Source organism: Crinia signifera, chromosome 12, assembly GCF_055691185.1.
Source record: "Crinia signifera chromosome 12, ASM5569118v1, whole genome shotgun sequence".
NCBI lineage: Eukaryota > Metazoa > Chordata > Amphibia > Anura > Myobatrachidae > Crinia > Crinia signifera.
The window spans coordinates 39141222-39169163 of record NC_139228.1 but is presented as its reverse complement, the minus strand read 5'-3'; the positions used below and the strand labels follow the sequence as shown (position 1 = coordinate 39169163).

The 27942-nt window shown below is 41.6% G+C and overlaps 1 protein-coding gene across 3 annotated transcripts; it reads left to right on the top strand.

The window, feature by feature from the left end:
- The first annotated feature begins 841 nt into the window (after positions 1-841).
- On the top strand, positions 842-27942 carry RBM25 (RNA binding motif protein 25). Of its 3 annotated transcripts, none has more exons than XM_083166916.1 (19): positions 842-1031; positions 7615-7729; positions 8967-9016; positions 9887-10054; positions 11325-11382; positions 11919-12079; positions 12550-12738; positions 13436-13531; positions 14577-14663; positions 18667-18926; positions 19398-19584; positions 19756-19845; positions 20123-20196; positions 21661-21811; positions 22896-23223; positions 23618-23892; positions 24695-24793; positions 25103-25150; positions 26062-27942. In XM_083166916.1, the coding sequence occupies exons 2-19, from the start codon at positions 7630-7632 to the stop codon at positions 26152-26154; spliced, it is 2514 nt and encodes an 837-aa protein (XP_083023042.1). In that variant the 5' UTR covers positions 842-1031; positions 7615-7629; the 3' UTR covers positions 26155-27942. The 3 variants fall into 3 exon arrangements, with proteins under 3 accessions (XP_083023042.1, XP_083023041.1, XP_083023043.1); XM_083166915.1 differs by having other exon boundaries at positions 843-1031; positions 11325-11391; XM_083166917.1 differs by lacking the exon at positions 13436-13531 and having other exon boundaries at positions 843-1031; positions 11325-11391.

Here is a 27942-nt window from a genome sequence, read left to right as displayed (position 1 = left end):
CTGTTTCTTGTCTTCCATATTGCCATTACTGAACTTCCCCGAGAAGCAACCCGGAGACGGGCCTATGTACAGGGGAGTCTTATTATTTTTTGTTTAGCGCATATACTTGGTGAAGGATTTATCCACTTTGGAACTAATTATTTCACCTGTGATTCTGTGTGGAGACCTGGAAGACGTGCACTGTTGGATGGTCCTGAAGACCGAGGTTGAGATCCACTGTGCTAGAGTCTACTGTGCATGTACAGGTCTTCAGGAACATGGCACCCGCTCCTTGTTCCTGGGGACATAGCTAGTGTGCCTGCAAAATTCACTCGGTAATGGCCGTGGTGGCCATTTTTTAGTTATTTGTGCACTCCCTCATCTTTGCGGCCACAGCTTATGTCAGTTACGTTATCCACTTTCAGAAAAGCACCATTGTCCGCTCGCCAGGCTTCGGACTCGGTGTCTCGCTCCGCTCGCCACAACTTTACTAAAGGTAATAGATGGTGGCATGGACACAGGAGGGTAACGTGGATCGAGGGTGGTGCAGGTTACGATACGTAACTTCCGTAGCGTAAGCTGTGCCCCCAAAGATGAGGAAGTACCGTTATTTGTATCTTCGGTGGCGAGATGCCACTGCGGGACTTCGGAGTGGTAAGTATAATATATTGGTGCATTGTGGGCCCCCCTGGACCCAGATGCCCTTGTGCACCGCGCACACTGCACCCATTATGGAAAGGCGTATGTGGCTGACAGTCCCACACACTCTGTACTCTCACCTACATGCTTCCCTCGGATCCCTCTACCAAGATGGCGCCATGAGCTTTCCCTGAGGAAACGCGCGCAGACTCTCCGCCCTCAGTGCCGCGCTGCATACTGGGACTTGCGAACGGCGCTGCGGCGTGAGTGCGGCCTAGCAGAGGAGGCTGAGTGTTGCTGCATCGCGTGCGGAGATACCGACCGTGTCCTGATAGGAGAGTGTCCCCGAGCCCCTCGCTGATTCCCCCGGCTATCAGAGGAGTGAGGAAGCGGCCGCTGCCTGGCGGGAGTGGGTGAGTAGAGCGGCCGCACGTAGCGCGCACACGGGCTCTACCTTAGGGCGCCTTTGCCGGGGTGACCGGGGCAGCCCATCCTTCCCTCCCTGTACGTTCCTGTTCCGCCATCTCGGAGTACAATGGGCCTGTACCGAGAATAGCCATTCCCCTAGAGCGGCAGCGTCTGTCCGGGCGGTTATTCTCCCACAACGGCGGCAGCCTCATTATGTAGCTGTGTGTATGTGCTGGAGGCAGGGCCCCCAGACTGGCGCCCTATGGCCGGCTCCCTGTGTGAGCAGCGTTGTCGCATCTCTCTGGTCGACCCTGGTAATCCTCCTGCTCATCACTGCTACCCCTGTAAGGGGCATATTGGTGGGATGTCCACCGAGCACAGCCATGTTCGTGGCTACCATGGTGTACTAAACCTATGCAGGATGTATGTATAGGAACCGCAGGTGATGGCTACTGGGATCCCACATTTTTATTTTGTGATTCACCCCCCGCAGATTTCTATGGTGGCTGCTTAATTGTGAAACTTACTTAAGGTTGTCCCTGGTACCTAATGCACCATACACTCTGTACCATCTATGTTAACGAAATCATGCATAACGTTCGGTGTGTACCCACTATATCGTGGATCCTTAGTGATAACCCTGATCGTCTGAACAGGCAGCCAATTCTTCCCTTTTATTAGTTATTGCATGTTCGCGGGGATCCTGGCGATGTCACTGAAATCACTAACAATATTTTCAGTGGTTAGCCCGTAGATTGTGCGTTAAGCTGCACTGCACAATATCCGCTGTGCCGCATAACGTATAGTGCAAGCATGTCCAAACTGTGTCCCTCCAGCTGTTGTGAAACTACATATCCCAGCATGCCTTGCCATAGTTTTAGCATACCCTAACAGAAAAAAATGTGGCAAGGCATGATCGGACTTGTAGTTTCATAACCGCTGGAGGGCCATGGTTGGGGAAATGCCTGGTATATGGCATACGGCCATTTTTACGATGACATTAGCCCATTGTAGCTTAAGGGTTAGTGTAGCACATTTATTTTCGGAGAAGAATCATTTTAGGGTTACCACCCCGTCCGAGATTACACCGGACAGTCTGGTAATTAAGATTGGCGTCTGGAGGGGTGGCATTCCCAGACTATACAACTACCTATTCCTGGTCATTGTATAGTTCGGGAATGGCACCCCTCTGGACGCTGGTCATAATTACCGGACTGTCCAGAGTGATTCCGGTTGGATGGTAATCCTAGAACCTTTGGATACTGATCCATTGGACTGTAAAGACTTGTGCAGTCATGCGGCTGCCCATGCACATTGGGCTGCTATTTGTGAACCCTGAAGCGGTCCCATCGCTTTGCTAAAGCAGGGCAGTTGTTACAAGTTTTGTCCTGGCACTGGAATATTGATCATTGCAGGTGAAAATATTCATGTGTGATATGTATTAAAGAGGGTACTTGTGTATTATCTGGGCTCCCATGTTAAATGCACCCCATTTTTTCATACCCCTACTATCCAACTACGCATGGAGTTGATTTTATATAGTATGGCGAGCGCAGCGAGCCACCGTGCCCGAAGCGTGGCAAGAGGACGCGGTCTCATAAGAAAAACGGGAGCCCAGATATTACATAAGTACCTTTAAAGAGTATTAGAGCTCTGAATACATCAGTATGTAATGTGTAGCCAATATTTAGAGACAAAAAATACTAAAATAAATAAAAAAAATCTGATAAAAGCAATAGCAATTTTTACTCTGTGTTGTGTGGACTATGTTCTTTTTTTGAGGTTTGAGATATGGACAGGCAGCAGGTGGTCTCACCGGACTCGCACTTAAACTAGGAACTTAAACCAATGATGTCAATCGGCTCCCGACAGAGTCCAGCTTGTAGCAGGGGGGGTCAAAGCTCACCAGCAACCAACGCGTTTCGTGTATAGCATACTGATACATCCTGACACATGCATGTAGTGCAGTATAGTGTAGCATGCACATCAGGTAAACCTGGTTTTGCTGAAATGAGCATGCAGTAATGGGGGAATTTAATTAAATGCTATGCGTGCATTTTTCTATTTCAGAACCGTAAATTGCAGGCGTCTACTTAGCAAGTTTTGCTTTGTGCCCAATTGAAGTGCATAGGAAGACTTGCCATACCGGGGAATTGATAAATACATGTGTAGCCAGGAATCGCAGCACACTTTGCACAATTGAATTCCCTCCTAAAAGATGGGGAAGCAAATTCTAAAGATGGTTGCAAAAAATAAATAAATTTGTAGTTGCTGTGAAACATGTTCGTAGTTACATTCACTGTGCTGGTCCCAACATTGGTGCCATTACTATTCTCTGTGCTGTGAATAGCGCTGGGCTATTGTAATCAGCGCACCACAAACGCCGACATCTCCTGGGGTGTGAGTAGATATCCCAAAAAACTAGGGTGGCGACTGTTTTTTTGCCCTAGCGTGGTACAAACAGCATTGCCTTAGGGCACTTTAGTCAGAAAATGGCGGTACTCGTGACTAAACACCTGTGAGTACCGGCATTCTCCAATTTAGCAGGGTGCAGGTTTGAAAAGCGCCAGGAGCTCTCTGTCGCTATTCACTATGCGGAGAATAGAATTAACCCCATGTTTTGTCAACATAATGAATTCCCACTAATTCCATTCCCTGGTGATGTTAATATTTAGTTGGTGATGTTCACTCCTGACATTTTTTTTGGTACTTGTGTAGTTTCATGGCGCCGTGCGTCTGAGTCCCCTCACCCATGCTGCGGGCTCAGTGGCTCGCTACGCTATCTAAAATCAACTCCATGCCAACATGGATAGTGGGGGTATGAACTATCCATGTTGGCATGGAGTTAAGTTAGTTTATTTTAGATAGTTTGCCGAGCGTAGATGCTGGCGCCGTGAAACTACACAGGTACCTTTTTTTTTCTTCTTCTATACTTTCAAGGGTTGGACCAATTCAATTATGTGACAGTTAGGGTGAGATTTTGAATTCCTGACAATTCTTACAATAAACTCCTTTTTTTTTTTTTTTTCTCTTATTCCTGTATGGGTTTTTTATTTGCTGCGATGCTTAAAAAAAAGTGGCAAATATGTTTATAATCTAATTTTGAAGTGGCCTTATCCCCCTAGCCTAGTAGCAAGGGGTGTGGTATAGGGTTCCGACAGTCGGGATCCCGACAGTCATTAACCCGGCGTCGGGATCCCGACTGGCTGGACTCAGACAGCATGGCGCGGCTACGCTCGCCACCTATTCTATCTCTCTCTATGGGGGTCGTGGACCCCCACGAGAGAGAATTTTAACAGTCGGGATCCCAGCGTCGGGTAAATGACTGTCTGGATCCCGTCCGGCACCCATAGCAAGAGGTATGTCCCTTCCCCATATCATTTCGAAAAACAATACACAGGAGTCAATATAATACGGTGCGCAGAGATGTAGCTCCCGCAGCTATTCAAATCAGCTCAATGCTAACGCAAACTAGTGGATTTCTGCTCGCTTCCTGCTGGCACCCCTCCTGGGATGGGAGCAGAAATCCGGCAGAACTAGGTCCGCACAAACCGCTTGGTTGCAGGGCACATTATTCAGAGAATGCCGGTTCTCGTGGCTAAACACCAGTGAGTGCCGGTATTCTCCGACATAAGAGCAAGTTGATTTGAATAGCGCCCTCTGTGTGATGTTCACAGTTCGCTGAATTGATTCAACCGCAGTGACTGTGGTCGCGGGATAGCAGGGAGGCTATAGCTTCCTCTTGCTTTCTTCTGCAGGAAAACTGTATTCCTGCAGCCACCGGTGGGGGATCATTTTTAGTTATTGCCTTTTTGTAGCCTGTTCGTTAAGAGGAAGCTTGGGAGATGTTCCTTATACAACTGAGGGACCGCCCAGGTGTGCTGAGCATGGCTGTGTCAGGGAAAGTCCAGCTTAGCATGGGTCCATATAATGTGACCGTGGCAGGCAAGTTTTTTGCACACAGGTTCCCAAACACACCCTAATGGTCCAGGTTTTAAGGATAATTAAGCTTGACAAGTGACTTCATTAGTATGTTAATCAATTTAACAATCTGTGCTCAGTCATGTATATCCTTAAAAACATGGTCTGGTGGGGTGCCTAGAGGACCACATTTGGGACCCTCTGGGTTATCCGCAAAATCCAATATTGTTGGAAATATATAATTTGTTAAATTGTGCAATTTTGTAATACTTTGTGCCAGCAGCAAAAACAATGACACATCTTTCTTTTTTGCTTTTCAATTCTGTAGTTCTTAACCTGATTGTGTTTGTATGCATCTAATGGTGCGTACACACGGGGGCGATTTAGTGCAAAATTGCGGGCAATATGGTCGCTGAGCGACCATATTGCCCGCAATGGGAGTGTGCACCGGCGATATATTGCCGGGTGCGCGCTCCCGTTTTTGCCCCTGTGGTGATCGCTGGTCGCAGGAGCTTGCTCCTGCGACCAGCTAATTACCTCTGCGGCACCGAGCAATATATCTCCCCCCGTGTGTACGGGGCTTAATATAGACAGGCTGAAGAAAGGCATCCAATGGTTTGGAGCACTGAGCCCCTTTGTCAAGGTGTAACATCTTGACAAATGTTGGGATATCAATAGATACACTGTACAAACTAAGTGCCCCGTATGCCTTTATCTACTTCAAATGTACAGAGGTCACCAGAGCAATATATTCAGTGTCAGTGGACTGCCTTACTGCTCTCTTATGCATATACAGATGTGCCCTCATGTGTCTTTGCTGCAATCAAGCCTAACAGTCCCTATTGCCACATCATTTTCTGGAGAATCTTCTAGTGACCTATATCTTGCTTCCCGAAAATGGCTCATACACAGGGAGATTTGAGCTTGTTTTTTGAGTGACCCAGCTAGATCGCTTACAAATGAAGCACAAATTGCTCAGTGTGTATGTCAGTGGTGTGCGGTCCCGCGTGTCGCTATTGCTGGGCTAGATTATTCAAGCATGCAGTATAAATCTAGTCAGATCACTTAGCTGGTGACTGCAAATGCCCATGTTTTCAGAAAGGAACGGTAGTGATGAGTGATCTACGTCACCAGAACACTCCCTGCCTCTCCTTTCCCCTGGCTATCTAGACTGTGGGAAATCACCCATATCTCTTGCTCAAATCTCCCCATGTGTATTCCCAATAAGACGCATGAGCAGACTGACACTTGTATATCTGTTTGTGACTGAGGGGCTGATATATTAAGCTTGATAAAGTGGTCGATGAGAACGCACTAATCAATAACCTCCTAACTGTAATTTTTCCAACCAAGTCTGCAACTTGACAGTTGGGAGCTAATTAGCTGGTGCGTTATCACTTTATCCAAGCAATGTAGCAGCTGTCTTCCAATATAGTGTTCATTCTAGCACCAGCCATCTTTGAGAACCCCTGCAGTTCCTGTTCCCTGCCTGTGGTGTCGCTGTCTGCTGTGGTGTTTCTAGCACAGGTCTGGTTTTAGTATTAACAGTTTCTTATATAGCGCATACATATACCGCAGTGCTTTACAGAGAATATATAAACATTCACATCAGTCCCTGCCCCCAGTGGAGCTTACAATCTATATTCACATGTACACGCACACACAGGCATTCTAGGGTAGCCAATTAGCCTACTAGTCTAATTTTGAATTGTGGGAGGAAACCGGAGTAAACCCCACGCAAGTACGGGGAGAATATACAAACTCCGCACAGTCAGAGCAATGGTTGAAATTGAACCCAATGCCCCTGCGTCATTGGGGCATTACCATGGGAATGCCCATGAAATGCTGGGCATTCCCATATGCACATCACCCTGCCCCCAGCCCGTATTAATGTGTGCGAGCGCCCGGTAAACACTCTATTCGCCATGGCTGCTCGCACATATCGCATGCGCAGAGCTCATGTGGGAGGGTATCAAATACAATAAGGATAATAAAAAAGCTGAGTATTTATTGTCTGAGCTGAAATACTCAGTGGAACAACAATGTATCTGCAACAGCCAGATCACACAGCCATCTTATTCCAATAATAAGTGCAACCCAGGTGAAATCCATTGATGATTCACAGCAGGTATTATCCTGTTTTAAGTGTTATACGTGTAAGCAGCACTACTACTGTTGGCTACTGTTGTGGGCGTTACTATTGGCTACTGTTGTGATCGTTACATGTAAGCAGCGCTACTACTGTTGGCTACTGGTGTGAGTGTTACGTGTAAGCAGCGCTACTACTGTCAGCAACTGGTGTCAGTGTTACCTGTAAGCAGCGTTACTATTGGCTACTGTTGTGAGCGTTACATGTAAGCAGCGCTACTACTGTTGGCTACTGGTGTGAGTGTTACGTGTAAGCAGCGCTACTATTGGCTACTGTTGTGAGTGTTACATGTAAGCAGCGCTACTATTGTTGGCTACTGGTGTGAGCGTTATGTGTAAGCAGCGCTACTATTGGCTACTGTTGTGAGCGTTACATGTAAGCAGTGCTACTACTGTCAGCAACTGGCATGGGTGTTACGTTTAAGCAGCATTTAAAGAAACAATGCTATGACTTAAGTGATGATGATTTATTTTTGGCACACTGTCTGTTCTTATTCTATGTTCCGCATTCTTTGCCAGGTTGCCACTGTGAAAATGTCTTACCCACCACATCTGAACCGGCCCCCCATGGGGATCCCAACTCTTCCTCCTGGCATTCCACCTCCACAGTTTCCAGGTTTCCCCCCACCTCCTGGTGAGTGGATTATTTCTTTTATGTGTACTTTGTTATAGAATTATTGGTACTTATGTAGTATCTGGGCTGCCGATTTTTTGATTGTATGCCTTAAGTTAAGGCATACAATCAGATGCGATGCGATATCGCATCGCATCCGATATCGGATGCGATGACCCGATTTTTCCATAGGAATCAATGTTAAAATGATTCCTATGGAAAAATGGGTCCTTTTCATATCCCTACTATCCAAGTGGGCATGGAGTTGGATATAAACATGTGGCGAGCGTAGCGAGCCACCGAGCCCGAAGCGTGGCGAGCGAACGGTATTCGTCCCCTCGCGGGGCTCGCTTCGCTCGCCACGCTTCGGGCTCGGTGGCTCGCTACGCTCGCCACAGGTTTATATCCAACTCCATGCCCACTTGGATAGTAGGGGTATGAAAAGGACCCATTTTTCCCATTGAATTCCATGTTAAAATGGACTCAGTCCATTTTAACATTGATTCCTATGGAAAAATCGGGTCATCGCATCGCATCGAATCGCATGGTCGCATGCGATGCGATCTCCCGATCCGACCCGATTTAGAAATCGGCAGCCCAGATACTACATAAGTACCGAATTATTATAGAAATGGAATTATAGAAAGTAATTCTCTCAACTCCACCCACTTGCCAAGAACATAGAGTTATGTATAGATGTATTTGTGCCTAGCATTGTAACTGTGCAAAGATGGTGCGTCTGGTTTGCCCTGATTTTTACACGCATATGCATGCTCCATCATTATACATGCAACAACATGTATCAAGTCACACCAGTGGCACATGTGTCTGTGCCGCAAGATGGCTGTAGCTGGATACATATGTATCGCTTAACATCATCGGACAGTTATATTTGGTGTATCCTATAAACAAATAACTGAATATTTTTTTATATTTATACACTTTTTATAACCTGCAAACTATAAACTTAAAGTTTTTGTGGAATTTAAATTGTGTTTGTGTGTGTGTATATATATATATATATATATGTGTGTGTGTGTGTGTGTATATATATATATATATATATATATATATGTATATGTGTGTATATGTGTGTGTATATATATATATGTATGTATATATATGTGTATGTGTGTGTGTGTGTATATATATATATATATATATATATATATATATATATATATATATATATATATATATATGTATATGTTCTGGAATGTAGAACAGATGTATAATGTTGTTCATGTACTTTTCCTAGGGACTCAGATGATTCCTGTGCCAATGAGTTTAATGGCTCCCGGACCAACTGTGAGTTTTTACACATTAGTTTGTTCAGTGTTAGATGTATTCTAGTGTAGATATGGCCTCGGTAAAGAGGCGAAGCTGGCAACAGTAGGGCTGAGATGTATAAACATCTCTGATGCTGAGGTGGGGAGTAAGTTTGATTCTAGGTGTCCTACTCCTGGCCCCATACACACGAAGTGTTATTGTTTACAATCCATATCATTAACGATGCACGCTCCTGTGCATTATTAAAGACCCCCTCCCTTGATTCAGACAATGGAGTCCTATTTAACAACGTGCTGCAGAATGACCGTCGCTTCCCCCTGCCATCACTTCTTACTGGAAAAAGCTATAGGACCATCATAGGCTACTTGATTAGCGGTATGAGTGTGAGAAACATGTTATGAAATTCCATAAATCTACTGCATCTTGTCATTATTGCGTGGACAAAGAATGGTCATTGCAGGCAGAATTGCACCTCATTGGAACAGCAACCAGGGCCCAGAGAGAGAGAGCTAACTAAGGATCTGCGAAAGAACAGGGGTTGTCTCGTGCATACCATTGCACACCATTCCAAATGGCCTCTAGCGTACTGGTTTCAATAACAACACTTTGTAAGGAGGTCCGTGCAATTGGATATTGTGGGCGAGAAGCAGCTCATAACCCTCTCTCTTCACAAATAAGAAAGTAGTCCTGCACTCCAAGTTATCACTTTTTGAAGCTTGATACATCTGGGCCTGTATGTGGTAGACCTACAAAGTACTAAAGTCACTAAAATCTTGATCTTTTTGCTGTTAGTGTAGTTTGGTGTCCAGTAATATTTGCTGGTAAGTAATTAGCAACTCATACATTTATTTACTGATCTCAAATTTTTATTTTGTATTCTACCTACAGGTTTTATTACCAACAGTACCGATGGTTGGAAAACACCTGGGACCTCGAAAAGACTTAATGGGTCTAAAAAATAAAGAAAATGATGACAACAGTGGCCCAACAACCACAGTGTTTGTAGGAAATATTTCTGAAAAGGCCTCAGACATGCTTATTAGGCAGCTGTTAGCGGTAAGAAGGTTTTAATGCTTTAAAAATGTCATAGGACATTTCTCTTAGTATTGTAGTGTAAAGCTACAGTAGATAAAGTTTTGGTATATTTTCATAGTTATAGTGTTCACTTTAGGATTTTTTTAGGGCAGGGAGCTGACCGTCGGGCAGGGCACTTTTTTCAATCGGGAGGGCACGTTTTATATTAGGAATTTACATCAGAGAAATAAATAAATATATATATATTTATTGCACACTGCACTAGGTTTATGCCCATTAAACATTGTCATACTCTATGCCCATTACATATTCTGTAGTAATGACAATTACACATTATGGCACACACTGTAATGCCTCTTACACATTGTACCACATACCATAATGCTCATTACACATGATGGCAAAGACTGTAATACCCATAACACGATGGCACATACCGAAAGTTCACAGCGGCATGTCTGCGCGGTGGGGGGCAGGGTGCATTTTGAGATTTTAAAATGGGCAGGGTGCAGCACCCTGCAAAATAAGCTTAGAGGCAACACTAATAGTCAGTTACATTGCTACCTTAAGGTTTTTGAGGCATTTTGTTACTTTGTGAGCCTAAACAACTTCTGGAATTAGATGTTGGTGGGGGGCATTGAATAAACCATGTTACATTTTAATAGCTATTTTTATAGGAAATTCCAACAAGCTTTCTGGGCACTGAGGCTAGCAATGGGGTGCTTTGGCTGAGCGCTCTATTGGTCACATGACCACGCCACTGGTTATACCCTGCCTAGGGCCTAGGCTCTCAGGCTAGCTGATCAGACTGGAGCACTAGGATAGTGGTGATTGGCATACATAAAGGACTTGGGTTTAAGTGCCCATGTGATTAATGCTGGTAGAGGATTTTGATAACTTAACCCTTTGAGTGCAAACATTGCTGTGAGAGATCCTCAAAATATCCACTAAAAATGACAGCGTCGCTCACAGCGATTTTTTTATTTTTAGTTACAATATTTACCTAAACTTCAATTCGTTGACTTGGCTGTATTTAAATTTATACTAAAAGAACAGTTGCTGTGAGCGGCGCTGGCATTTTTAGCAGATATTTTGAGGATCTCACAGCAATATCTGCACTTCAAAGGATTAAACAGGATTCATCTGACACTCAGAGCAGTACAGGGCAATACTAAACGTTGACTTTGTAATGACTATGAATACACACGTACCACATGGTAAGGGTCCCTTTACCAAAGGTAATAAAGCCCGTGTTTTTTTTTTTTTTTCTTTACTAATTCTTCTTTTATAGAAGTGTGGCTTGGTCTTAAGCTGGAAACGAGTACAAGGGGCATCTGGGAAGCTTCAAGGTAAGTGTGGTATGTAACCCTCTCATTTATTTTTCTATCTCACTAAAATCAGTAGTTGTAGATTTTACACCATTAACCGTATTTATTAAATGCTGGGGTTTTTCCTCAATTTCTAATAGCAACGCATGTACCTGGCGTTGGTTACGGGTACACTTGTACATGTTAGAACCTGGCAGTATCTGTCCTTGTGCTATTTCTAGTAAAGTACTCTTACTGCTTCCTTTACATTTAGTGGGTGTGGCTATAATTGATTACTATTCTACTAGTTTTTAGCCTAACCAAGCCAGCATAATAGTCTACCAATTATTAGGAGTAGCTCGTAACGCTTGATCACTTCCATGATATGGAGGTTTCATTGTATAGGAAGAATTAATGAATACTTTGGAGGGTTTTGGGGCGGGGAAATGGGGGGCCTTGGGTGGAGTAGATGAGGTTTGGGTGAGTAATTTGGGATTCTGAGTTTAAGGAACCAGTGCGTTTTTCAGCGCACTCTGTGTTGGAATGGATAGTTATTGCTCTGTTTTCCTTCTGCCCAGCTTTTGGGTTTTGTGAATACAAAGAGCCGGAATCTACTCTGCGAGCACTACGGTTACTCCATGATCTACCAATTGCGGAAAAGAAGCTGCTAGTCAAGGTTGATGCAAAGACTAAAGCCCAGCTGGATGAGTGGAAGGCAAACAGAAGGGCTTCAAATGGGGTGCGTATTTAACCTTGGTCATTGTTTTAAATTCAATTTCTGTGCCCTGGTTTGTTTTTACCACTTTGTATGGTGACAATGCAATGGCTTCACACATGTTTTGAGATCCATTGATGACATTGAAAACTGGGGTAGAAGTAGTGGTGAAGGAGCTTGGCAGGTTAAAGAACTCATAATAGTACCTGACACCTCATCCACTACTCCAGTTGCTTGACTAGCTCGTTTTTTTTTTAGTAAGTGGCCAATGGAGATGGCTGCAACAGTCTTGCTTCATTATTTTAATTAAGCAGGTCCTACTAGCCGTCATTGATGTGTGGTAGACTTTATTTAAATAACATGGTCCATCCCTTATACTCAACCCAACCTCACTGATTGTATGAAGAACTTGGGAAGCCATCATTTGTCCAGCAAACAGGCTTAAGGTCAACGTATAAGGCAGATGGAAAAAACTAGCCTCTTTTGTGTTCTAGACTACCCGACCTGAATCGACAACAGAAGATGAAGACGACCTTGATGAGGAAACCAAACGACGGGATGGAATTATTAGAAGTGCTATTGATGTCCTAATAAAAGAGTATTCGGGTGAACTCAATGCTCCGTCTTTGGATTCGGATTCACACCCTAAAAAGAAAAGAAAAGATAAGAAGGAAGAACTGTCGGTAAGTAGACGTCCTTAACTTTATTTGCAAAGTTGCTGTTTCTAATACCACTTTCACATCGCCGACACGTTTTAAAAACCGGTATTTTAAAACGGTAATTAAAACGGGTCAGAGCCTTAACATTGCAGCAGATTACCGTTTTAAATACTGGTTAAGTCTCATTCAACATAGCAGTGAAACAGTTTCAACCCGAACACGTTTCAAGCCAGAGTGTCAACATTGCCTGTCATTTTAAAGGGGAGCTTGTGTTGTTTGCCTGAAATACCGTTTCAGACACATTGTACACATTCACATTGCACAAAAAACGGCAAGGAACCGTGTAGGACTCTGCTTTTTACACGGTTCGAAATGCCAGTTAACTTTAAACGGTAAATCGGCTGTGGTGCATTCACAGTGCAGGCTTAAACGTTTTAAAACGGGAAAAAAACGGCAATTTACCGTTTTAAAAGTGCGATGTGAAAGGGGTATAACTGTGACCTGATTAACAGCCTTCTCTGATTGCCTAAAAAAAGGGTCAACAAACAAAATGTCTGTAACATATGCTGGCTTACTTTAATTCCCTAATATTTAAGTAATGCACCTTAAAAATATGACTGCTACAGTTGGTATCTTTAGGCTGGTTATTATTAGTTCGACATGGTCCATAGGTTGATATGGTCGACATGAGTTTTTCACGTTTTTTGACTTTTTCATACAGATGGAGGATCACTTTTACTTGCAGGGGCTGGCGGTAGATTCGACAGCCGCCGGAAGGGGATGCGCGCGCGTCCCCTTACAACGGAGCTCCCCCTGGGTAATTACTTTGTTTACCTGCTGTTGCATTAGATCAGGGGTCCTCAAACTATTTTGCTCTGGGACCCCATCAGACAGTAATATTAATGACCGGACCCCAGCAAGTTACTGCAGAAGGTCATCACATCACATGTGTAGTCAGCAGACGGCACATACATGGCAGCATTGTGGAGGCACAACATGATGGGAGGAGCCTGAAGTAGCAGACAATTCAACAGATCTTTCAGACTCCTTGAATCACTGACTGAGATTAGAAAAGTCATCAGCCTGATGGCCAGCAACATGGAGTCGTGACCCCATGCTGAGAAGGTTGGGACCCACTTTGGGGTCAGGACCCACAGTTTGAGAACCGCTGCATTAGATGACTAGGGATGGGTAAACACACCAATATCAATAAATAGACAATCTGTTGTCTAGCAAATTCCCTCCTAAATGTAAAACTATAAACGTGTTGGTACTCTAGCTACCCCCATCTACACCCGTTCACCAATAGGTTCTCAGTTGTTGTTTTCTTTTCTTATTCTTCCCCTGGCACCCATGCAAAACCAGAAACAAGAAAAAAAATAAGTGCATACCTATGGTTGTTTTACGACACTCTTTTGCATAGTTTTTATATATGGTAGTTTTCAAACATATCTTTTATATAAATGGAAGAATAGAGCTGCGCAATATCAAGTTTAAGTTTCATATGACATTTATTTATGTTTGTAATTATTTAAATAAATGACACTAATCTAAAAAAACATGACATACAAAATATACTGTAAAATTTAAAAAGAAACAAAGCACAACCGGTTGTGACTTCAGGATGCTCTAAGGAGAATTGCCTATGGTGGGTTTATATTAAAAACGGCATGCACTGTATGTCATATAATATTCTGGTCATAATTTGTTTGTTTCCCGTGGCGCAGGACTACACATAATTTATCTGTTTTTATATAAATGTATTGTTTTTACTTCCACTGAGTTTATTTTCAGTAGCGTACACCATTAATAAAACCTACAATATATATTCAAATTTTTTTTTTTTTTTTTTTTTTTTGCAGCAGGAGGATATAAATGCAATAGAAATGGAGGAAGATAAGAGAGATCTAATATCCCGCGAGATCAGTAAATTTCGAGATACACACAAGGTAATCTTCATTTTTGTTTCCTCTTCTGCTGAAAAGAAATTGGTGCCTTTTGCAGATTGAAGAGCCACTTAGTTGTAAAGCGAGCATCATCCCCATATATCAGAAGATGAATGCAAGCATTGAGATACAGCCATGTATGTTGCATTATCAGTTTACGGTATGAACCAATGTAATACATTTTAGTAGTACATTTTAGTTGTCAATTAAATTAGCTACTTATTGTGCTCACCATAAAAAAAAAATGACCTGAGCAATCCTACATACTGTAGCTATCTTCCAATTATTATTCAGCATTGTGTAAAATCACATCACCACCATATGTAGTCACATTCTTACTACATCGCACCTCACAGTTTTGAAGGGCTAACTGAGTAAAAAGCTTTCTACACGCTTTTAGTGACATACAATAGATGTGTGGTTTCCACATGTGCCACAGTTAAGATGCATGGAAGAATTGTAAATTCCCTTTAAAGCTAATCTATTCATTGACCCCCACCATTATGATAGAGATCATATGGTGACTAATGCAAGATGAAACTCACAGCTTGGAAAGTTACATGGGATAAGAATGTAAGTATGAGCTCCAGTTTTTTTACTATTTTTCGGATACCCCCTCTGAAAAATGTGCAAAGCAGCAACTGGCTTAGCTGTTAAACACTATCACTGTTCAATATTGTATTACCTGAACCCTGACGTGCCATTGGCACGCAGTACATGACTCTTACAGGGACGGGTGACCTTGTGCTTCTTGTGCCATCATTGTAAGACTGCTGCCAATGTAGGTTTTTTTTTTTTTGGTTTTTACACAAAGCCAACAATCTTCTGTATACTGCATTATCTGGGGGTGTGCTTATGTGTTACGTTGTAATGGCTTTGTGTAGTGACAAGCTCTGCAGGCTTGCCTTTATCAGTTTGTGATGACCTACTTTACAAATGAAAATGGAACCCCTTTTTTTTTTTTTTTAATGCTTTATTTCCTAAATAGGCTTGAAATGCACACCCTGATTGTCAACATAATAAGGGGTACTACTGCTATGCGGAGACTTTCAGTTCTGAACCAAAAAAACAAACTGCAGGTACACACTGTATATACTAAACAATGCTAGTCATAACTATAATAAACTGCTAGACCACAGAGTAAATTTGAGGTGCTTGATATAATGTTGGGCAAAAATATGGGACTGGACTTTGAACCTTGGTATACCTCCCAACATGACCCTCTCCAGGAGGGACACAATGCTCTGTTTCTGGACTGCCCTCTTAATTAATGATTACCATCACCTTTCGTATCACTCATCCTGTTTAAAACAGGTGATGGCAATCATACAATTACCGGGAAGTCCAGAAATAGAGCATTGTGTTCTTTCTGGAGAGGGTCATGTTGGGAGGTATGCCTTAGTGTTAAGGACCCCCCAGATGAGTTCACTCGGTTGCTATTTGTGTGCCCATATATTTTGCCCATATTATTCTAAGCATCTTATACTTACTGTTCTAGAACAGTTTAATATTATTCTTACTAGCAGTGTTTAATTTAGAGTGTGGACCTGCATTTTCTTTATTTCTGTTACTCAATGTAGTAGAATTGGTTTTGTATTGTACAATACTACATTAGTAAAATGTAGTCTAAGAAAAATAACTATATATGCTTGACAGCCTTGTTTCAGTTCGACCTTTCTGATCATGGCGTGTGAGTTTTAACCACATGTGCCATTTATTTGCAAGAGCATTTATGCTGTGGTATTGGGTCACTGATCGTCTTAGTGTAAAGGCTCTGTTGTGATCTACCCAGAGCAGGAACGCAGAGCACAGTGAACCTTTGCATGTTTTTGCTAGGGACTTGTGAAATAACACTGCAGCCCCCTTACGGCTGTCAGAGTATCAGTAATGTAGGGGGTGTCCATTTACAGCACTGATGAATCTGAAGACATTCAGGTAAGATGATTTTTTTTTATTCTTAACTCTATCTTTTTTTTTTGTTCTATCTGTTTGGTGTTTTCTTTTTCCAAAGAAGTTTTCTCCCCCCCGATATACATGTAACAAAGCGCAAATATATATATATATTATTTTTTTTGTAGTGTGAACCATTAAGATACATATAATTGCATTATGCTGGAACATTTAGAGCCCTCATTTGGCAGAGGAAAGGGCTACATTTTCTTTAGACTAAGTAATAGGATTGCTCCTCCCCAGGATTCTTAAAATCCTTTTATTTATAACTTTTGGATCATCACATGACACTTGGATCATCTAGCGCAAATAATGTAAGTATTGTTTGTTATGGGGCAGGTAAACATTTCATTTCTAATGCCTGAAAGAGGTAAGTTTTTATAGGTAGTACCCACACATTACAGTTGCAATAGACCCACATGTATGTTTCCGCACTTAGTTTTTAAACATACAGATTTTTTTTCTATCTTTCCTCTGCTTTTCATGCCTTTTATTTTTGTAGCCTTTGCTAAAATCTAACTCACACTAAGTCCGTCCCTTTTTATTGTGGCCCTTTATGCATTTGCCTTTACTACCTCCCCTCCTCTATATACCCTCTTACTCGTATAAACTCTCCTCCTTTGGATCCAAAGGCAGCTGTTTGTAAAGGTAAGATGTCTTTAAAAGTTTTGCTTTATTGCGTTTTGCTGTAAAAAACAAACAAAAAAAATGATTGTTGCTGTAGTGAGTCTTCATTTCAGTGATATTGTTGTAAACATGACATTAAGGGGATATATAAAAAGTTTGTTATTGGTAAATGACAGAAAGTGTAACTTCTGCTTAGACATTTGTGCACCTAGAATGGTCTTGTCTGTCTTTGAAAATGTACTTGCTCTTCCTCCCAGAATCATAGCTTGTAGGCAAAGTTAATCCCGTGTTGGAGAGCCATGTCCTAGCACATCATCTGTAAGTTAATTCAAAACAATTGCTAACGAGGATGAATATATGATCTGTGGATGTCTTATTTCCAATGTGTTTCAAGGTACTCTGTGCATAGACACTTTACCCCCCCCAACCCCGCATTTAAAATTGGTATGTTGTTTGACCATTGCTATGGAACGAATGGATACTCCCCTGTAGATTCCATATCGCAAGCGATTTCCAATCTTCCCGACAGTGTCTAAGTTTAGCGTCATTCTGTGAAGAGCTAAACCAACGTTTGTAAGTTTGACATTTCTAGCCTTGCTATAGGTAACTGTTGCCATTGCATTTATTGTGTCCACCAATTGTTCCCAGTAGAACTCGGGCCCCACAATGTGTACTCTTGCCAGTACACGTGTCATTTTCTTTCTCCTGAATTTTTTTTTTTTTATTTTTTGCTCTCAAAAGCAGCATTTCATATTTGGTTTTTATTTCTCTTGATATGTTATTTCTGTAGTTATTTAATGTAGCCAACTAAGCAATACCATTTTAAAATCCATTAACAATATATTGAAGTCTACTTATGATATAATTACCCCTAGTGCACTGGCATTGGTTATTTCTCCTGAATGGAAACAGGAGAAGCTAGTATTTAGCTATTATCTTCTCTATTGTGTTGAGAGCACTTATTTTATGGGAACATGAATGTTAAAGTTTAAACAAATGGGGTCTTGGGATGCTTCAAATGTCCAGTTATATTTTGATAGTCATACAGATATATAATTCTGAACATTTATTTCTATGATCAACGCAGGCAGCTGTTATCTCTCACCTGTTTCGAAACAACTTTATTTCTTATTTTGTACATACATACTAGTTTGTGGATTTTGCTTTTCAACCACAGCTCCCGTTTTATTTGTTCTAGGTTCTCACCCAGATATGAAGTGCTGCTTTAGCTTGAGCCTCCAGTTCCCTAAAAGTCATAGTTGGAGATTGCTGATCCTTGTAGCTATTTACTTCTTGCACGGATACTAGTCTTGTGCCTTTTTTTTTTCCTTTTTGATACATTGATTCTTTTTATTGTTTTTTTATTTTTATTTTTTTGAGTTCTTGATTTTATACATTTTGTATTAATACGTTTTGTCTGTTTTTGTAGAAACTGGAAGAGGAAAAGGGTAAAAAGGAAAAGGAGAGGCAAGAAATTGAAAAGGAGAGGAGGGAAAGAGAAAGGGAACGCGAGCGAGAGAGGAGAGAGCGAGAGCGTGAACGAGACAAAGAGCGCGAGAAGGAGAAAGAGAGAGAGCTGCGCGACCGTGAAAGAAACAAAGACCGAGACAGGGAGCGTGAAAGAGAGCGAGATCGTGATAAGGATCGAGAGCGTGCAAGAGACCATAGTAAAGACCGGAGTCGATCAAGGTATTTCTTATTTAATGGTGGGTCAAGGCCTTCTTTGATCATCTCCATTATTCGAATATAATGTTTGCTATCTTATAAAAGATAGGATGCTAGGAAATAAAGGATTTTGCCATTTAACAGCAAGTACAGCATCTTAAGTTTGTAACTTAGGGGCAGATTTAGTGTTTGGTGAAGTGATAAAGTGTCTGGTTTTTATCACCGGACAATCCGCTCCTATCTGTGAAGTTACAGGCTTGGTTTGAAAAAAGACAGGTAGGAACTGATTGGCCGGTGATAAAAAAACACACTTTATCACTTCACCAAGCTTAATTAATCTGCCCCTTAGTCACAGAACTGGCAAATTGGAGAAGTTTATTCAATCTTCCAGGGTGGATGTTGTCACAAAATGTATCATTAAAAAAGGCACAATTTGTCCCTCAGTTCTATGTGGAAATTGTGTCAGTTGTCCAGATCATTGTAATTTCTTTGCAGGGAAAAAAGCAGAGACCGAGATAGAGAGCGGGAACGTGAGCGAGAACGTGAGAGAGAACGCGAACGAGACAGAGAAAGAGACCGTGAGAAAGATAAAAAGAGAGATAGAGAGGAAGATGAAGAGGAAGCTTATGAGCGACGAAAACTAGAAAGAAAACTGCGTGAGAAAGAGGCTGCATATCAAGAGGTAATAGCGTCTTGTGCACGGGATGCACTTAATAAGACTATTTGCATAAATTGAGCATCCACATAAAGGAAAATAGTCATGATAAATTATGGTTAAACCAAGCAGAAATCACCTTGTGACATATATACTGTGATACACTGCCAAATGTGACACCGATTTATTTGTGTTTAGCGACTGAAAAACTGGGAAATCAGAGAGAGGAAAAAAGCCAGGGATTATGAGAAGGAAGCCGAACGGGAGGAAGAAAAACGCAGGGATATGGTATGGTGAAACACAATGCAATGTTGCGTATTAACGTCATTTAATAAAATATATGTGTGTGTGTGTGTGTATATATATGTATATATATATATATATATATAGATAGATAGATAGATAGATAGATAGATAGTAAGCTTGCAGCAGGGCCCTCCTACCTCCAAGTCTGTCTGTTGTTACCCAGTTTGTCTTATCACTGTCTACTATTGTAACGGAATCTGCTGCGCTATATAAGAAACTGTAAATAATATATATATACCAACTGTATTTCTCTCTGCAGTCAAAAGAAGCAAAAAGATTGAAAGAATTTTTGGAAGATTATGACGATGACAGAGATGACCCAAAATATTACAGGTAATGTTTACATGAAGTCCTTGTTGGGTTATAGGCAACTTTGTGTTAATTATTAAATTGGTTTTGAAATGCATCATGCTGCCAGTAACCTGTGCTCAGTTATAAGGAATAATTGCTACAAGCACCTGGAACCACTTGTTTCAAGGTGTGGTGTGCATCCGCTGCTCTCTTTACTGGTAACTGTACTTTGTTTCTCTGGCTTGTGCAGTTTGGACTGCAGTGTACACGGTGCCGGACGGGATCCCGACTGTTAAAACACTGACAGACGGGTTTCCGGCGGCTACTGGGTATTCTCCCTCGTGTGGGCCCACGACCCCCATAGAGGGAGAATAGAATAGGTGGCTCGCGAGCCACCGTGCCCACAACGTGGCGGGCGCAGCGAGCCCGCAAGGGGCTTTGTTGCGCTCACCATGCTGTCTGAGTCCGGCCAGTCGGGGTCCCAACTGTCGGAACCCTATACCACACTCCCGTGTACATTATTTAGGCCCTTATTCAGATCTGATCGCAGTACAAATTTGTTCTCAAAATGGGCAAAACCATGTGCACTGCAGGTGGGGCAGATGTAACTTGCAGAGAGAATTAGATTTGTGTGAGTTATTTTGTTTCTGTGCAGGGTAAATACTGGTTGCATTATTTTTATAGTGCAATTTAGATTTCAGTTTCAACACTCCCCACCCAAATCTAACTCTCTCTGCACATGTTACATCTGCCCCACCTGCAGTGCACATGGTTTTGCCCATTTTGAGAACAAATTTGTACTGCGATCAGATCTGAATAAGGGCCTTAATGGAGGACAGTCAGATGAGTTAGCTGTTATCTGAATATAGCCTGTTTTAGGGATCATATTAATCCAGTGACAAATGTTGGCATGTGGCTAGCTGGCTCTCTACTCTTTAACCAGTGCCTATCCTGTCTCCCCAAAGGCTTGACATGCTAGAATTTTTCTGAATAACTGAATAACTTCTACTCCTTGTGTCCCTGTGGTCTGGTTACCTTACCAAGTCAAATATGGCTCCAGGGCAAAACAAACAAGCCCTCAGTACATCACTACTTGTGCTCTCCTAACCTAAAGAGCTCGGCCCTGATGATTTTTGGCAAATGGTACAAACAGTGTACAAACAGGAGTCCTAAGAATCCTGCCATCTCTGCAATAAACTAGCAGATCCTGCCCTGATACAGTCCTCACCTATGTAAACCGACAGAAACAGCTTGTGCAATCGGGCTCCTTTCATTCTTACAGCTATTGTTCAAGCAGCAGCTAATGGTGGAACAAAGTGCTGCGGCTTTCTGTAACCTATACTTCCTATTACATTTAATTAGCCACCAGTTCTACATTAAAACCAATGCTAACAGCACAGATGGAATGACTAGGGTAACCTGCATATACAGGGTCACTGCCAAAAGAAGAATGGTGAGAACCTGAAGTAATGCTACATGTTCACAAATGTCCATTTCTTTCTGCAGAGGTAGTGCTCTCCAGAAAAGGCTAAGGGACCGCGAAAAAGAGATGGAAATAGATGAACGGGACCGGAAGCGGGAAAAAGAGGAGTTGGAGGAAATCAGACAGCGGTTGCTTGCAGAAGGTCATCCAGACCCAGATGCTGAACTTCAGAGGGTCTGTATTAAAACTCATACAATGTCTGACTTAGACAGTTGCTAGGTAGTTTGAACTTCAGTGTTTGACTGATGTATTTTACAAACTGAAAGCATACCATACCATAGAAAAGTTGAAAACTGCTATTTTAGGCAGATGATTGTGTACAAAGTTCAGACATGCTTTTTAGGTTTTTATGAAAAAGTTGTCTGTTCAGTAGCCTATGTAGCATGGTTAGTTAATGAGGGCTTGGATGCATTAATGTTCTAGATTATGGTTAGATGAGCAATCCTGATTGAGGGCTCCTTTTCATATATCTTTCAACATTGCGTTGTGTATGATTGCATTTAGGTCGAACGTACCCTTCGGCTATACAGTATTTGTCGTAATTCACCAGTGTCAGCAGCAGTGTGAGTTCTTGCGTTTTCCTATTTGACCCATCTGGTCTGGTCGACACTTCATTGCTGGCACTGTTTTGGATGGTACTGGCTCAGGAGCAGGGAACAAAACTAGCAGCGCACCGCTCATCCCCCTCCCATTTTGTCCTATATTTGCTAAGGCCCCTCATCTAGAGGTCTCAAATCCAATCCCAGCATGTCCTGCTTGAAACCTAATCGGCTGGTTAAAACCGTTGACATACCTGCAGTATGACTGCGATACCCCCCCCCCCCCTAATCTGGGGTTTCTCTGAATAGTATGGTCCGCTTTTGCTCTTCTCTAGTCCTGACAGTCCGGTTGGGACATTTTTCTCACCATCCTGATTGCCTCCTGTTGGTAGAATCACAGCCAAGACAGTATAACAATATTTTCTCAATTGTAACCAGCAAGAAAACACACGGTCCAATGTTTTTCTCACAAAAGTATGTCATTTTCTATTATTTAGTGTAGGCAGTTTACATAACCACACGGCACTGGGCACAGCTTTTGAGTATAAGCCCTTGTCTTTTTTCAGGCACATGCGGCAGGTAATCCGACTCTAGTGAAGATTAAGACTTCTCTTTATGTTAACCTTTTATCTGAGGTTTGTGCACAGAGCTGTAGCGACTAAAACCTGTTTATATTCTGTAAACCATTTATATTTTGGTTCTATTTTGTCTAAATACAGATTGAACAAGAGGCAGAGAGGCGTCGGCAGCCTCCTCCGGTTAAACCACAGCCAGAATCAGAGGAAGAGGAGGAGGTGAAACCCGTGAAGGAGGAGAAAATTGAAATACCAATGGAGGAGGAGGAAGAGCCTGAACCAAAGCCCTGCCTTAAGCCTACCATGCGGCCTATTAGCTCTGCCCCATCGGTCTCTTCTGGTAGTGGTCATGCTACCCCTAATTCCCCTGGAGACGAGTCCCCGTGTGGTATTATCATTCCCCATGAGAATTCGCCGGAACAACAACCACCGGAAGAGTTCCGGCCAAAAATAGGTCTTAGTCTAAAATTAGGTCAGTATGAACGGTTTTGTTTTTATTTGGGAATCGTTAGGTCAATTTTTGGAAAAGTTTTCTGTACGGTACCTTGTATACAAATGGGAGCCCTTCTGATTCAGCGGTGGTCTGGAGGTCGGATCGCCAGCGGCGGAAGGGGACGCGCACGAGTCAGATGGAGTGCCTCTCTGCCGGCGATCGCCAGCGGGGGCATTCTGGCGAGCTCTGGCTGAGAGCCGCTCCATCTGTATTAGCAAATTTAAAGTCAATAGTTTGTTGCCACATGAATAATGCCAAAGTATTAATTAGCAGACCCAACAAATGTGAATGTAATTAAACATACATTGTGGCTTGTATGTAACAGATTTACACTTCAGGTTTACAATCCCTTTTATAATTCTGTTCTTCTTAGGAGCCTCCAGTAGTCCGAGCCAAACCAATTCTGCGAAGAGGAAGAAACTTCCGGTAGATAGTGTTTTTAATAAATTTGAGGATGAAGATAGTGATGAGGTGCCTCGAAAAAGGAAGCTGGTGCCACTGGATTATGGTGACGATGACAAAGCTGCAGCCAAAAATAATGTGAACACAGAAGAGAAACGCAAACATATCAAAAGTCTTATTGAGAAAATACCCACAGCTAAACCGGAGCTGTTTGCCTATCCTTTGGACTGGTCCATTGTAGACACTGTGAGTGTGGTACTGCCTTTTGTCTTTTTGAACTGTAAATATAGATAAAGAAACCATGGCTGAAATTTAATAGGATGAGATATTCAGAAAGTGAGAGATGTGGTAAAAAATCCCTATTTTTTTTAAAGCAGCTATCACTGACACTGCAAAACCAGTTTGATTTTGTAGTGTAAATGATTGCCGCTTTAAAAACAACTGGAGATTTCTTACCAAATCTCTCACTTTCTGAAACTCTCATCCAATTAAATTTCACCCCATGTGTTAAGTCATCAGTTGAAGGAGAAGGATTTTGAAAAACCAAATGAGAGGTTTTATAAAGAATCGGTTAGTCATTGACTATCCTAATAATTCATTTATAATTGTGCTCAAAGTGATTGTTCATATTGCATTGCTAAACGTTTGTCCTTCTGTTTTGCAAACAAAAGGAGTCCGAGGACACTTCAGGGTGGTGTAATATGATCTTGTTGGTTAAATACTAGGGACTTGTTCTTAAACAGACCGTGTTGACCATGTTAACGGGCATTTTAGGATGACGCCCTAGATTTGTTTCCCGAATACATTTGTGTTTTTCTTGCTGTCAAAAGCTGCGAATTGGGTTCTTATACCTGGGCCTGAGGTTCCCCACCCCTGATTTATAGAGATAATCAGTACTATTATAGATTATTTATTTTCCACAGTGGAATGTAAAAACATCTATATTTCTAACTTGTACAGTAAATGCATAAATGTGAAGGGCAGAAGTGATTTGTCTTATAGTATTGGTGTTTGCTAATTAGTTGTTTGTTCTTCTATCCCCCCTCAGACGTTAATGGAGAGAAGAATTAGACCATGGATCAATAAGAAAATCATAGAATATATTGGTGAAGAAGAAGCCACACTAGTTGATTTTGTGTGTTCGAAGGTAAATATTTTATTATTTACACTTAATGTTTTTTGGGGCAAAATGTGTGAAGAAAAATGGCAATCCATATTTTTGTATCATTATGCAACATCGCAGTAAAGCGTAGGTAGTTACATACGGTATTGGTGTTTTAAACACCATAAACAAAAGCCAGCTGTGGAATAAGCAGTGTACAGTTATAGTACAATAAGTTAAGGTTTCCTGAGATTGGTCCTGATTCAGTATAACCGGTACATATATTTTGCATCAGTTGTCAATATGTGCTCCATTTTTTCTGTTCTTACCAATTTATTCCTTCTTATACGCTAGGTAATGGCTCATAGTTCACCTCAAAGCATACTGGATGATGTTGCCATGGTGAGTTCAACATTTAGATCTATTTCAGTACAATGTTATAGATGCCCTTAAAGTTTAACAAAGACATTCACTGACACGTATCCCTGTAACCTCTGCTCACCTACGCTTCCCCAGTTTCTTCTCTAGAGCTTGAATTCTGAAGATTAATGACGATCATCCTTGTTCCATTGTAGACAGTGTTGATTACCTGGTTATTGAGCGTTCTCTGGTCGCTTCAGACAAAACTTTTTTTCAGGATGGCCAGCAATTAGGGATTACAGACACCGTATATTTATAAGCTCTCGCCCACTGCACAAACCACTAGGTGTAAAGTAAAGCACTGTGCAATGTGCACTTCACAATGTTAGCTAGGAAGGAAATGCGTCATCTAGTAGCTTGTACAACATTGTATCGATAAACGTGCAGTATTCCGCGAGGGGCTAAAGCACAGGCTCCTAACTGACATTTTTCAAATACAGCCTGTAAAATTACAGTAAAGCTTGGTACACACATACATTTGTGTCCAATATATCTGAGGAGGAACACAAAAAAGTATAGTAATGTATGTGGAAAAAATGACAATCAACCATATGTTCCCAATTACCGGAAAACAGAGGTCGTTCAAATTCATAACTATCATTTTTATCAATTTTCCAGCATTTTGGGAGTAAATGGTTGAATGTCATATGCCCCCTCCCACACAATACCAGATTCTTGTTCCCACCAGATTGGACCGCTAAATCTTAAAGTGTAACTAGCTTTTTAGACCATCGGTTGGTATTTTATCTCTCTCTCTCTCTCTCTCTCTCTGGTCTTTAATACATCTACCCCCTTATTCCAGAAGCCCTGGCTTCAGATTCCTATAGGCCAGTGTTTATGATTGCGCACATTTTACATTCCACTGAACCCGATCTTACCTTTCTTCCCTGCAGGTGCTTGATGAAGAAGCAGAAGTTTTCATAGTCAAAATGTGGAGGTTGCTAATATATGAAACCGAAGCAAAGAAAATTGGTCTTGTAAAATAAAATTTTGCGCACTGCCTTCATTTCAACAAATCCGTTTGGCGCCGTTAAACCCTTGCTGTCAGTAGGGCCTCTAAAACATTGATGAACAATATGTTGCAGTCCCAGATTCCAGCAGTCATTCATATTCCTAAAGTCATCAAACAAATGTAAGATCTGTATTTTTTTTTTGTAAAAAAAAAAAAAAAATTCCCCCTTAACCCAGTTTCTGTTTCAGAGGAAACCCCTTTCTAAAGATCGCCATGACAACAGGGTTCATGCACAATGTAAAGCCTTGTCTGACCTGGTACAGTTGAAGTACCACAGCTACTGTGCCATGGCCTGTCTGATTAGTATTTTGCAATTCTATGCTCTTGTACATATTAAAATATACATTTTTCACAAACTTCTTGCACCCATGCGTGTCGTACATCAAAAGAACTTCACTTGTGATTGTAGGTTTGTTTTTTTTAAAGCAACTCCAGCATTGCTCTTGTTGAAATTAACTTTGCTTCACTGCTACATGGATCAAACTCGCACTGTAGACAGCGAAGTGAGACGGCAAACCTTTTCTGTATAATATGTGGAGGTGCTGGTTACAATCTACCAACACTGAGGCTTTAAGAATGTTCGTTCCTTATTGGTCCTTGTTAACACATTGTCTTGTTTTCTTTCGATCCCATTTTGTAATAGTGTGACAGTTACATATCTCCCATCTTGCACAGATTCCATCTTGTGTGGCTATATACTTTCCATCTAGTTGTATTTACAAAGCCATATTTTCACGTTGTAAAATCTGTGCTACCCTTGATCGACACCTCTTTTGAATTGTAATCCCATTGAAAATAGTGGCAAGGGGCTGCAACATATTGTATTGCATTCATCTTTGCCTGTGCTAAAGTTTTACTTCCGTTTTTATTATTTAATGTGCTTTGTTTAAAACAACCAACCAAACAAACATCATCTGCAGTGAACAAATTCTTATGTCCCAAAATATACACCTTTTCTTTCATACATTAAAGTAAAACATGACCTTGATAGTACCATCTCCTACATCCATATGTTAGATCAGGGCTGGGCAACACCGGCCCTCCAGATGTTGATGAACTACACATCCCAGGATGCTTTGCATTAGTTTGCTATGTGGCCATGCTGAAACCGATACAAGGCATGCTGGGATGTGTAGTTCATCAACATCTGGAGGGCCGGTGTTGCCCAGCCCTGAGTTAGATGGTCATATGTGTATTTCGGCAATAATTGCTGAATAGATAAGCACATTTTGTTATTTAAATTTAACCTGCCATTAGATGAGATTTGTAGAGTAAGGTCCGTAAACGGGTGGGTAGTCTGACAAAGAATGGTTCACAATTGGCCATTTAATGCAGCTACAATATCAGCGTTGGCTCAAAAATAATCTAATTGTTGTTGGCTGTGAAAAGACTTTTTCTATGGGGGACAGTACATTGTTCATTTTGCAGGTAATCACCTGCATACATTTATCAACATGTGCGAGGGTTCAACACCATAATTCCTGTTCACGTGAATGGAAATGATTGGTTGGCTATCCTTGGTACGTTTATATGTAGGGTTCATGTACAGCCAATTTTATTTTCTATTGGGACTGATAAACAATTGACCTGCTGTTTTTTGTAAAAACTGCTGCAATATCAGTTTATGTATTTAAAACATTGGTTTGTCTGAAATGTGGAAGCTGTGATCTATGATTGCCAGATACCTTGCATTTGGAAACTGTGTTAAGCCATTGAAGGCTCACTCTGTAAATATTTCAAACATTAAAGTGTATATATTTGA

Bases quoted from the DNA above. Each gene is read 5' to 3' on its own strand.
- RBM25 (XM_083166915.1), top strand. From the start codon at position 7,630: ATGTCTTACCCACCACATCTGAACCGGCCCCCCATGGGGATCCCAACT. The intron at 18,927-19,397 runs GTATTTCTTATT...ATTTCTTTGCAG, and splicing joins AAAGACCGGAGTCGATCAAG to GGAAAAAAGCAGAGACCGAG. The intron at 21,812-22,895 runs GTCTGTATTAAA...GTCTAAATACAG, and splicing joins CAGATGCTGAACTTCAGAGG to ATTGAACAAGAGGCAGAGAG.